This window comes from Mauremys mutica, chromosome 2, assembly GCF_020497125.1.
Source record: "Mauremys mutica isolate MM-2020 ecotype Southern chromosome 2, ASM2049712v1, whole genome shotgun sequence".
NCBI classification, from domain to species: domain Eukaryota; kingdom Metazoa; phylum Chordata; order Testudines; family Geoemydidae; genus Mauremys; species Mauremys mutica.
In genome coordinates, this window is record NC_059073.1 from 54139255 (window position 1) to 54152065 (window position 12811).

Consider the following 12811-nt stretch of genomic DNA (forward strand, 5'->3'; position numbering starts at 1 on the left):
GCGTTTTTCATGGCCGTGAATTTGGTAGGGCCCTAGCGATAAGATAATTGGAGGTAGGCTTGGTCAGTGCTTTGGGTTTTCCTTGGAGGTCTCTCATTAAAGTATTTTGGGAAACAGCAGTGATGAATCCCTTTATCTGAGTGAGCATTGAACCAATGCTCCAGCATGGTGCTAGTGGATACACCATCTTCCCGTCAAACAAGCTGTTAGCCACTTGATGCTGCTAACCTTGCCAATCGTCTTTGGGTTTCAAACATTCCTGTTTTAAGGAAAATTATTGCAGAGATTGTGATAAAGCAATTCTGGTATCATTGCAAGTGACCAGATTGCCTTGATAACTTTCAGTCAGCCTTTCAGCATGGATATGTCACAGACACACTCTGACCTCATTGGCTGATGGCCTCCTATCGCTGGATAAGATTGTGTGTCAGTGTTGATTCTCTTAGATCTGTCAGCAGATTCTGAGAGCAGCTATTCACATACAGACCCTCGTTCCCTTAGACGTTGTTGTTCACAGTCCTGGTCCTTTCCCCTTTGAGAAATCCCAGAGGTGGGCTTTAGACAGTGCTTATGTGTCCTGAAAACTATCTTGTGCAGAAGTCTGCAATATTCTAGTTTGTCATCTCTCCTGCTGAACATGACTGTGAGTCTAGTGAGGGAGACACTCAGATACAGTGAGTGGCTGCAAACAAACATGATATTTTAAATTGATATTGGCTGCAGGGCTGCCCAGAGGATTCAAGGGGCATGGGGCAAAGCAATTTCGGGGGCCCCTTCCATAAAAAAAAGTTGCAATACTATAGAATACTATATTCTCGTGAGGGCCCCTGTGGGGCCACGGGCCTGGGGCAAATTACCCCACTTGCCTCCCCCCGCCCCTGGGTGGCCCTGATTGGCTGGTGGAAAGACTGGAAGGAAAGCTCACTTTTAAATGGTCTAAATGTAAAATAAGAACCTTGTGATGATAAAGGTTGATTCACAAAAGGCATAGGAAGCCAGTCCTAAAGGCAGCTACTCATTCACCCTGATAAGCAGAGAGGAACAAATTGTGAAATACTGTATAAAATAAGAAAGGAGTGAAGATGTGTTGAAGGAAACCCCAATTCAGCAAAGCACACCTTTTAGCCAGGTTCCAACAGCCCATATAGGAGGAGGCAGCTCAACAGAAAGATGCTCATCATAAATGTGATGAGCACATTATAAAACCTAGATGGAAGGAAAATGAGTGAGCTGAGAGGACAATAGTGTTGTTTTTCAAAATCTTGATTTAGCTTTATTTTTTCCAATATCTGTCCTTATGTGGTGGGAATGATTTCAGTCCACTGTTTTAAACAGAGAAAGCTGTTTTTCAGCATGTTTATCTTATAATTGCAGAATAGCTACCTCATATTGTTGATCATTAACCATTTTGGTAGCTGAAATTTCTCTCCTTTCACTCTTTAGTAGTTTCAATCAGACAGTAACATTAGTTTAAAGTACTATATTTGGGTTTGCTCATTACTGGGCCTTTAATCGTTCTAGTTCAAGTTTTTGTAAGAATTGACCAGATGCTGGTTTTTAGAACTTTATATATATGGTGGGGAAGGGGGAACATACTTGCACATCTGGTAGTTGTGTTGAGGAATTAGACAGTTTTGGGAGGAAATTCTTAAAGAAATTCATTTTATGACAGAATTCCAGCTTCCTAGAGATGCCCAGACATGCTTATTTAATGCTCCAGTTATAAACAGAATGGCAAAGTAATTTCCTTTTTTTCTTGTTTGTTAGTAGCAAGACTTCGTATTGCACATAAAAGTATGACTTCTCCTGCTATGCAATTGTGGTATAGTAAAATATGGATTATCTTTGTAATTACTCCTGGGGGACTTCTGTGTCAAAAAAATTAAAAATTATGTGCAGGATATTTTAAAATTCTGCATGTTTTATTTGTCAAAATAACACAATATAATCATGCCAGTTTCAATTATGTTAATAATGTATTTCAAAATACCTGTCAACAATACAGACAACAAAAAAGATTCAGGAAATGTTTTTTTAACAAATAGATTCCTTAGTAGGATATTAATACAGAACTTTGAGTAATAATTCATTTAAACTACAATACAGAAACATATTTCCCGCACCCCTCAGAAGCAATGCAAAGCTTTGAGGAGTCGGAGGTAATGGAGGAGCTGAGAGAGAAGGAAGTAATTGCTAGGAAGGAGCCTGGGAGTGGTTGGGTGTGGGTGGAGAAGTATAGAACATGGGGTTTTTTTTGCAGAGGGTTCTGGCGGGGGAGGGATTGTAAGGGACTTGGGGAGCTTCCCCCATGCAGGCCCTGGCTGAGCCCTAGCCTCTCCCAAGCACATCTGCCCGTCCCCATGTGTCCCTTCTCCCCCTACCCCCACGTCACTACATCCCCACTCAGCCATCCCCTGTCCCCATGTGGTCCTGCACCCCCCACTCCCATTCAGCCCCACTCCAGTCTGTCCCCGCCTCTAGCTCTTCTGGTCTATGTGCCCGCCCCCCCCCCCCCGGTAGCCCTGTGTCCCCCCACTCGGTCTGTCCCTCCAGGCAGGGCGCTGTGAGGAATGCAGCCTCTGCTCTCTCCCTATTGGCTCCTATGTTTGATGAGCAGTGACCAGGCTGCCTCTGTTCTGTCACAACAGCAGCCCCTGGTAGGTGAAAGGTGTAACTGCAGAGCCTCTCTGGTAGAATGTATTTTCTGTGGAGAAAAAAAAATCTGCAGGGCACATGAATTTCCCCCCCGAAGTATTGTAATGGAAAAGTTTTCACACCAAGTACATACAGGAGAAAAATGCCAAAAATTGGATAAGTATTTAGAAATTTGGTTACAATTTTTTGTGTACTCAGTGGAGCAAGCCAGAATCTTTTGCCTGTTTCTTTGAATATTAATCTGGTCCTGAATAAGTGATGTACGATTAAGTATGTTAACATTTTATTGTAACTTTGCTTTAATTAAAAGTTTCAAAAGAAAATTATATATATATAATATATATATATATTATATATATATATGGATTTCTGAGTTCATACCTAGTATTGTTTGATATAAGACCTGAGCTTTTAAAGGTTTCTTATAGAAGCCATTTCTCAGGAGAGCTATAGCCTTTTTTCTGTGCAATTAAATAATGATTGCATATAAAGACCTTGTTCTTTCTTTGTTGCCCTATTCATGCTTATCCCCACAGAGAACAAGGATAGAATGCTTGTCACAGCCACCATTGTGGAATTATTTTGAGCTGCTGAAAACCTGGATGATTTACAGTTTCAAAGAGCAAAAGATTTTGTTGTAATGCTTTGGAAGAGGAGCACTTATTTTTATTGGAATATTTTCTTTTTAAACAGGCCACTCCTCCAGTGAACATTCCAGGGTCAACAAAGTTCACTCCCAATGGCCGTAGCTTTAGCGTCTCTTGGCAGTCACCTCCAGTTACCTTCACGGGCATTCCGGTAAGTGGAAGATGAACAAAGAAGGTACCTAACCAATGGAAAGTTTTAAAACTTACCAGTAATGCTCTTATGATTGAAATTAAATGTGACCGAGATACAGAGAAAGAGATACATTCCCACAAGTCCTGATTCTTCTTCGAGTGCTTGCTCATATCGATTCCAATTAGGTGTGCGCGCGCCACGTGCACGTTCGTCGGAAGATTTTTACCCTAGCAACACTCGGTGGGTCGGCTGGGCGCCCCCTGGAGCGGCACCACCATGGCGCCGGATATATACCCCTGCCGACCCAACCGCCCCTCAGTTCCTTCTTACCGCCCGTGTCGGTCATTGGAACAGTGGAGTGCGGTTTTACTGACCTCCACCTCCCTAGCTACTCATAGTTCTCTAGTTATTTTTTTGTGTATATAGTTCAAAGTTTTATAGTTATAGTGTACTTAACATCCTTCATAGTTAGTGTTATAGTTAAGAGGGGTTCGGGGATTAGCCCGTTCCCCGCACCCGGTGCCGGGGCCCATGCCCGGTTCACCGGGTTTCAAACCGTGCTCGGCCTGTCGCAAGCCGATGCCGACAGGAGATCCACACGACTCCTGTCTTAAGTGCCTCGGGGAATCTCACCTGACAGATAAGTGTTGCATTTGCAAGGCCTTTAAGCCTAGAACAAAAAAGGAGCGGGACTCTCGGCTAAAACAGCTCCTCATGGAGGCGGCTCTTACCCCTCCATCTTCGGCACCGAGCGCTGGACAATCGGCGGGCAGAAGCGCCTCCTCGGTACCGGACCGCCCCGGTACTGCCAAGACCTCTCGGCACCGGCCGTCACCGGCACTGAAGTCGACTAGACACCGCTCCCTCTCCCCCAGGTTGAGAAAGCCTAAGACTCCTGCTGCTTCCGTGCCACCTGCACCACAGCCAGAGAGTTCGTCTAAGTTGGATTGCCTGGCACCGACACCTGCCGTGGCACCGATGACGTCGGCACTGTCGATTCCGGTCCCACAAAGGCCATCGAGTCCGGTGCCTGTCAGCTCCCTGGCGCGAGCCGTTGTTGAGCTTACTATTCCATCCACGCCAGAGACATTCTCAACGGCGCGGGATCTGATTGCCATGACAGAGTCAACGCTGCCTCGTCCCCCGGCACCGCCGGTGCGGGTAATTCAGTCTATCAGCAAGCCTGCCTTGATACAATGTGGCAAAGTACCTGCTTCTCCCCAGCTGGCTCAGTCCCTTTTTGCCTTGGGGACACAGGCTTGGGCAAAGTAAAAACCTTCCCAGTCACGCAGGGTCTGGCTGATCCTCCTCTCAGTCAGCCCCTTGCTGTTTTTCTCCCCTTCTGGGGACAGAGTGCAGTCTTCCTTGCTGGAAGAGGGCAGAGCCTTGCTGCACCTATTTGCTGGCAGCTTCTCTGCTTCTCTCACTCCCCCCCGTTTCCCTGCCAGGGAGGGTTTAAAAAGGTCACCAGCAATTGGGGCCAGCTGAACCAAATTAGTTCCCTGGTAACCCTTGTTCCAGCTGAACCTAATGTCTCACAGCTGCCTCTCCTCAATGGATAGGGAGAAGCCTTTTAACCCCCCTGGGACTAATTCCTACCCCCCCTTTGTAGCCATTTGGCCTGGGTTTGCCACATATCCCCCCCCCCCTGCTCAACACTACGGGGTTGGGCTACTTGGGTCGGAAAGCAGTGCACCCTTGACAGGCCATCTGCATTGCCATGTTGGGTTCCAGACCTATGTCGTACTTTGAAGTGAAAGGGTTGAAGCGACAGAAACCATCTTGTTACCCTCGCATTTTTGTCCTTGTTTTGGTGCATCCACTGCAAAGGGGCATGGTCCGTCACCAGGGTAAACCGCCGCCCAAGTAGATAGTAGCGGAGGCTTTCTATGGCCCACTTTACTGCCAGGCATTCCTTCTCCACTATGGCGTATTTCCGTTCCCTAGATAGGAGCTTCCTACTGAGGAAGAGGATGGGGTGTTCGTCATCTCCAACCATTTGTGAAAGCACCGCCCCCAGCCCTACTTCTGAGGCATCCGTTTGTAGGATAAACTCCTTCCCCCAGTCCGGAGCTACTAGTACGGGGTCTGTGCAAAGGGCCGTCCTCAGATCGGCAAAAGCGGCTTCTGCTGCAGCAGACCATTTTACTATGTCTGGGCCCCGAGCTTTGGTTAGGTCTGTTAATGGGCATGCCCTGGTGGCGAAGTGGGGAATGAACCGCCTATAGTACCCCACTAGTCCCAGGAACGCTCTGACCTGTTTTTTCCGGAGTGGTCGGGGCCACTTCTGTATAGCTTCCAACTTGTTGAGTTGGGGCTTCACTACGCCCCTCCCCACTACATACCCCAGGTACTTGGCCTCAGCTAACCCGAGTGAACATTTGGACGGATTTGCAGTCAGTCCTGCCTTCCTCAGGGTGTCCAGGACTGCCTCCACCTTCTCCATGTGCGTCTCCCAGTCGGGGCTATAGATAATGACGTCATCGAGATAGGCTGCCGCGTACTTTCCGTGGGGTCGTAACAGTTTGTCCATTAGCCGTTGGAAGGTAGCGGGAGCCCCATGCAACCCAAAGGGGAGAACAGTGTACTGATATAGTCCTTCTGGAGTTGCAAAGGCCGTCTTCTCCTTGTCGGCCTTGGCCAGGGGGATCTGCCAATAGCCCTTGGTAAGGTCAAGGGTAGACATAAACCGTGCCTTTCCCAATCGGTCAATCAGCTCGTCTATCCTGGGTATAGGGTATGCGTCGAATCGGGACACCTCATTCAGTTTGCGGAAGTCATTGCAGAACCTCGTACTGCCGTCCGGCTTAGGCACTAAAACCACGGGACTGGACCATTGACTATGAGATTCTTCGATGACTCCTAAGGCCAGCATCTTCCTGACCTCTCTCCTAATCTCTTCTCTCTTGGCCTCCGGGATCCGGTATGGCTTGATGTTCACCTTCACCCTGGGCTCTGTGAAGATGTGATGGTGAACCTCAGTCGTCCTGCCTGGTTTTTCTGAGAACACATCCTGGTTGCGTTCTATCAGGCTGATCACTTCTGACCGTTGTTCCGGAGTCAACTCCGAGGATATTCCCACCAGGTCGGGCTGGTTGCTTGTAGGGGATGGTGCCCCCAGCGCAACCACCGGAGTTTCTCTATCCTGCCACGGTTTCAACAGATTTATATGGTAGATCTGCTCCAGCTTCCGGCGACCTGGCTGTCAGACCTTATAGTCGACTTCTCCTATAGCCTCTATTACCTCATATGGCCCCTGCCACCTGGCCAGGAGCTTGCTCTCCGCTGTGGGTATGAGCACCATCACCCGGTCCCCTACCTGGAACTTCCGGGTCCTCGCTTGACGATTGTAGTACGTCCGTTGTGCCCCTTGGGCCTTCTCCATGTGTTCGCGCACAAGGGGGGCGACTCGGGCTATTCTGTCTTTCATCTCCAGCACATGTTCTACAACGTTTCTCCCCAGGTTCGGCTGTTCTTCCCAGTCTTCTTTAGCCAGGTCTAGTATGCCCCTGGGGTGGCGACCATATAACAGCTCGAAGGGGGAGAATCCAGTGGAAGCCTGAGGAACCTCCCGTACAGCAAACAGGACATAAGGCAGGAGGGCATCCCAGTCTTTCCCATCACGACTAATCACTTTCCGTAACATGTTTTTCAATGTCCTAGTAAAACGTTCAACAAGGCCATCGGTCTGGGGATGGTAGACCGACGTTCTAAGGGTCCGTATATGGAGCATGGTACATAGGTCCTTCATCAGTTTAGACACAAAGGGGGTCCCTTGGTCTGTCAGGATCTCCTTAGGTATTCCTACTCTGGAAAAAATTTGGACCAATTCTTTGGCTATGGTCTTGGACATGGTATTCCGTAGGGGTACGGCCTCGGGGTACCGGGTGGCATAATCTAGCACTACCAGAATGTACTGATGGCCCCGGGCTGACTTCTCCAATGGCCCTACAATGTCCATAGCTATTCGCTCAAATGGAACCTCGATAATTGGCAGAGGTACCAAAGGGGCCCTTAAGTATGGTCGGGGCCCATGTATTTGGCATTCCGGACAGGAGGTACAATATCGCCGGACGGCCGCATAAATGCCAGGCCAAAAAAACCTCTGTAGGATCCGATCAAGGGTCTTATCTACCCCTAGATGGGCCCCAAACAGATGACTGTGGGCCAGATCCATTACCGCCCTCTGATGCTTTCGGGGGACCAAGAGTTGTTCTATAACTTGGTCTTGGACCCGGACTACTCTATATAGCAGATCTTCCTTAATCATGTAATATGGCCCTGGGCCCTTAACTCTCCCCTCCACTGGGACCCCATTTACCTCGACTACTTCCTTGTGAATATTGTGGTATATGGGATCATTGGCCTGATCCTGACCAAAATTCCCGCGTGCGGTCCCCATTTGACCAAATTCTGGGGGGTCTACCTCCGTCTCCTCCTCGGGGACAGCCCCTGGGGAACCAGGCCCAACGATAGGGTTTTGGATGGCCGACCCAATCCCGCTGTCAGCCGAGCCCCTTCTTCCCCCTGCCAGCGTAGACTTCTGGTACCGGGTCAGGATCCTCGTCCCCCTCCTTTTATCCGCCCTCCGTTCCCTCCGAGTCTTCCTGGGCTTCCCCGGCGGGGAGAACAAATACTGGCTAAACTCATGGAAGGCTGGGGAAGGGTCATCTATCTGGCCCACGCCTTGGGTCCCAGGGTCATTATTTTCTTCTACCTCGTCCCCGGGGAGTAGGCCATCAAACCCCGGGAAATCTCGTCCGATAAGGACAGGGTACGGGAGTTTCGGAACTACTCCCACTGTCAACTTAGTGGGGTTTCCGAGAACTTCTATGCTTACGGGGATGGTTGGATAATAGTTGACATCCCCATGCACACAGGATATTCCCGAGCGTTTGGCCCGGGATAGTTGGTCCTGCCTGACCAGCTTCCCCGAGACTAATGTGACTGCACTTCCCGAGTCAATTAATGCCGTGGTCTCTATACCGTTCATCTTAACAGGCCTAGTGTATCTATGCGGGACCATCGCAACCCCAGCCAGACTTATTAGATCACATAGTCCCCTTATATCTCCCAGTTCACACTGCATAGGCTCTCCTAGATTTGGGCATTGAGCAGCAATATGCCCCAATTCGCCACAGGCATAGCATCGGTACCCCGCTTGGGGCAGCCCCCTATTTTTCGGGCTGCTGGGATTTATCCCCCGAGTCTTTCTCCCCCAGTCCTCCAGCCTCTCCGGGACTGCCGGCTGCTCTCCCGCCTCCTTCCTCCTCTCCATTGTCCGGCCTGGCGTTAGGGCAAACCGGGGCCTCGGCGCAGAGACTGGTCTCCGATTCTGGCGCCTCCCTTCCTCGGTGGTCCGAGAAAGTTCTTGGGCTGCCAAGTGTCTCTCTACGAGAGCAACTAGTTCATCACAAGAGGAGGGATCATTTTGGCAGACCCACCCTCGTATGTCTGGCGGCAACCCCCTCATGTACCTGTCCAATACCAGGATTTCCACTACCTTCTCTGGCCCATGGGTCTCAGGGCGGAGCCACTTCCGGGCGAGGTGTATCAGGTCAAATAGCTGGGACCTTGATGCTTTGTCGTCCCGGTATTTCCACTCATGGAAGCGCTGGGCCCTCATGGCCGGCGTCACGCCTGTCCTCGCCAGGATTTCCGCCTTCAGCTGGGGGTAATCCATAGCTGCGTCTGCGGTCAAGTCAAAGTAGGCCTTCTGGGCCTCCCCACACAGGAATGGGGCCAGGAGGCCTGCCCACTGGTCTTGGGGCCAGGCCTCCCGCAGTGCCGTCCTCTCGAATGCGAGGAGATATGCCTCTATATCGTCATCTGTAGTCATCTTCTGTAAATAGTTGCTAGCCCGTAGCAGCCGGGTCCCCTGGGCCCCGTGCGTCAGCGTGGCCAGGGCTTTCAGCTGGTCCACTACTTCATTCAGGGTGGCTCGATCTTGGGCCGCCTGGTTCATCAGCAGCTGGTTGGTCTCCTGTTGGACACGTACTGCCTCTTGCTGGGCCGCCGCCTGTACCCTGGTAGCCTCTTGCTGGGCTGCAGTGGCCTGTAACAGCGCCTTCACGACGTCCTCCATTTTTTTTTTTAATTAATTTTTTTTTTTTTTTTGTGATTTACCTTGCCCTGAGGTGGCTTGCCACAGAGCCACACTCACTAACACATCCCTCCCCTGACACCACGTGTGGCAAAGTACCTGCTTCTCCCCAGCTGGCTCAGTCCCTTTTTGCCTTGGGGACACAGGCTTGGGCAAAGTAAAAACCTTCCCAGTCACGCAGGGTCTGGCTGATCCTCCTCTCAGTCAGCCCCTTGCTGTTTTTCTCCCCTTCTGGGGACAGAGTGCAGTCTTCCTTGCTGGAAGAGGGCAGAGCCTTGCTGCACCTATTTGCTGGCAGCTTCTCTGCTTCTCTCACTCCCCCCCTGTTTCCCTGCCAGGGAGGGTTTAAAAAGGTCACCAGCAATTGGGGCCAGCTGAACCAAATTAGTTCCCTGGTAACCCTTGTTCCAGCTGAACCTAATGTCTCACAGCTGCCTCTCCTCAATGGATAGGGAGAAGCCTTTTAACCCCCCTGGGACTAATTCCTACCCCCCCTTTGTAGCCATTTGGCCTGGGTTTGCCACAACAACCATCCTCTGTTGGCACACCAGAGCGGCACCGTTCCCGATCACGGTCCCACAGACGTTCTCAGTCCCGTCGGCGCTCCCGCTCCTGACGCCACTCGCAGACCCGGCACCATTCCCCTCACCGGTACCAGTCGCACTCGCGGCATCGTTCAGTATCCCGTTCGCCGGCCCGCCACTCTCGGCACCGCTCCAGCTCCCGGCACCGCTCCAGGCACCGTGACTCCCGTAGCCACTCCCAACGTCGAGCCTCGAGATCTTGGTCGACCTCCCGGCTCCGCTCCGGTCGCAGGTCCCGATCTCGTTCCCGGTACCGGTCTGCCTCCTGGTACCGGTCCCCGATGCCGAGTAGAGCAAGGTCCGCTAGAGACAGAGACTCTGCCCAAGGCTTCTCAGCTCCTCCATGGCCGTCCAGACATGCATCAGGGTCCTCCCATACGGACAGCTCTTATGCGCAGGACCATGACTCTGACGTACCCACCAGAGTCTTCCAAGAGACCCAGGCTCAGGACCAAGGCCCCCCATCAGTGGTCATTCTGGACACCTTGGGCTTACCACCTGGCCCAAGGCGTACCAGTAGTGCTGTCCCGCTCTGTCCCATCAGAGCACAGAGGGCCAGAGGCGACAGTTAGCCGTCCCCCTCCGACTGCTCCGGAGGAAGCCCCAGTTCACCCACCGGACTCCCAGGTTCCACTGGAGCAGGAGCTTGCCCAAGAGCAAGAGGCCACACAGGACCTGCTCATCCCTAGCATCTACTCTTCCTCTTCTCCAGATGAGGCGGTGGCAGGGACATCCTCCTCGGGCCCTTCTCCAATAGACCTGAGAGCCCATCAGGACCTCCTCAGGAGGGTAGCGCTCAATATGAACCTCCAGGTGGAGGAGGTCCCGAGGTAGAGGACCCGGTAGTGGACATACTGTCAGTGTATGCCCCCACTAGAGTGGCCTTACCATTTATTAGGACCATCCAGGCCAATGCGGACACTATATGGCAGTCTCCAGCCTCTATCCCTTCTGCTGCCAGGGGAGTCGAGCGTAAATATATGGTGCCCTCTAAAGGGTATGAGTACTTGTATATCCATCCTCCTCCCTGCTTCACTGGTCGTCCAGTCTGTTAATGAGAGGGAATGCCATGGCCAGCAGGCGCCAGCCCTGAAATCGAAGGAGGCTAGGCGGATGGACTTACTCAGCCGCAAAGTTTACGCTGCAGGTGCCCTACAGCTCCGGGTGGCAAATCAACAAGCCCTGCTTAGCCGCTATAATTATAACACCTGGGCGGGGGTGGGTAAGTTTACGGAGCTTCTCCCTCAAGATTCCTGCCAAGAGTTCGCTGCCCTCTTGGAGGAAGGGAAAAAGGTGGCCAGAACTTCCCTCCAGGCTTCGTTGGATGCAGCCGACTCAGAATCCAGGACTCTGGCCTCGAGTGTTGCCATGAGGCGCATCTCATGGCTTCAGGCTTCAAGCCTCCCACCGGAGCTGCAGTATACCATCCAGGACTTGCCATTTGATGGTAAAGGCCTATTTTCGGAAAAGACTGACCCCAGGATGCAAAGCCTGAAGGACAACAGGGTCATAATGCGTTCTCTGGGCTTGCATATGCTGATGATCCAACGTCGGCCTTTCCGTCCCCAGCCTCACCGCCCATTCCCTGCGCCTAGACAAAGACAGGACTTTGGCAGGTGGTGCGCCCAAGATGGTCGCAGGCGACCTTCAGGATCCCAAAATCAAGGCCCCTCGAAACCACCACCGGGACCAAAGGCGAACTTTTGAAGGTACGCCCGAGAGCGACATACCAGTTACAGGCCAGGATCCCTGTCCCTTCTCCAACCGTCTCTCCTACTTCCTCCCGGCATGGTCCCAGTTAACTTCGGATCACTGGGTCCTACGCACGGTGGAGTATGGGTACCACCTCCAATTTATTTCAACCCCGCCCTCCCACCCTCCAACCCCGTCCCACTTCAGGGACCCCTCGCACGAGCAATTCCTCTTACAAGAGGTGCGGACGCTCCTCGCCATGGGAGCTATAGAGGAGGTACCAATGGACGGAAGGGGCAAGGGGTTTTACTCCCATTATTTCCTAATCCCCAAGTCGAAGGGAGGTCTCAGACCTATCCTAGACCTGCGAGGACTCAACCAGTTTATGATAAAATTGAAGTTCCACATGGTATCCCTGGGGACCATTGGATCCTGGAAACTGGTATGCCGCCCTCGATCTGAAGAACGCGTAATTTCACATCGCCATTTTTCCTCCGCAGAGGAGATTCCTTCGCTTCGTAGCCAACCATCAGCACTTCCAGTTTATGGTCCTGCTGTTTGGCCTTTCTACAGCCCCAAGGGTATTTACAAAGTGTATGGCCGTAGTCGCCGCCTACCTCCACCGGATATACGTTTTTCTGTATCTGGACGATTGGCTCATCCGAGGGGCCTCCGAGACACAAAAGTCACTCAGCATGTGGGCATCGTCAAGGACCTATTCACCTGCCTAAGCCTGATGATCAATGTAGAAAAATCCACTCTGGTTCCCACGCAGAGGTTAGACTTCATAGGAGCTATCCTGGACTCCAATCTAGCCAGAGCCTGTTTACCACAGCCACGCTTTCAGGCGATGGCAACAATCATCCAAGGTCTACAGAATTTCCCGACGACCTCGGCTCACACTTGTCTCGGTCTCCTGGGTCATATGGCTGCCTGCACGTTCGTAACCAAATACGCCAGGCTCCGCCTCCGCCCTCTGCAAGTTTGGCTCAACTCT

General features: G+C 51.6%; 1 protein-coding gene across 1 annotated transcript in view; it reads left to right on the top strand.

The window, feature by feature from the left end:
* Positions 1–12811, top strand: part of ZNF704 (zinc finger protein 704) — a 163694-nt gene that overhangs the window by 129082 nt on the left and 21801 nt on the right. The window contains exon 7 of the mRNA XM_045004454.1: positions 3349–3453. Within this exon, the coding sequence (XP_044860389.1) occupies positions 3349–3453 (105 nt within the window). The remainder of the gene's footprint in view (positions 1–3348; positions 3454–12811) is intronic.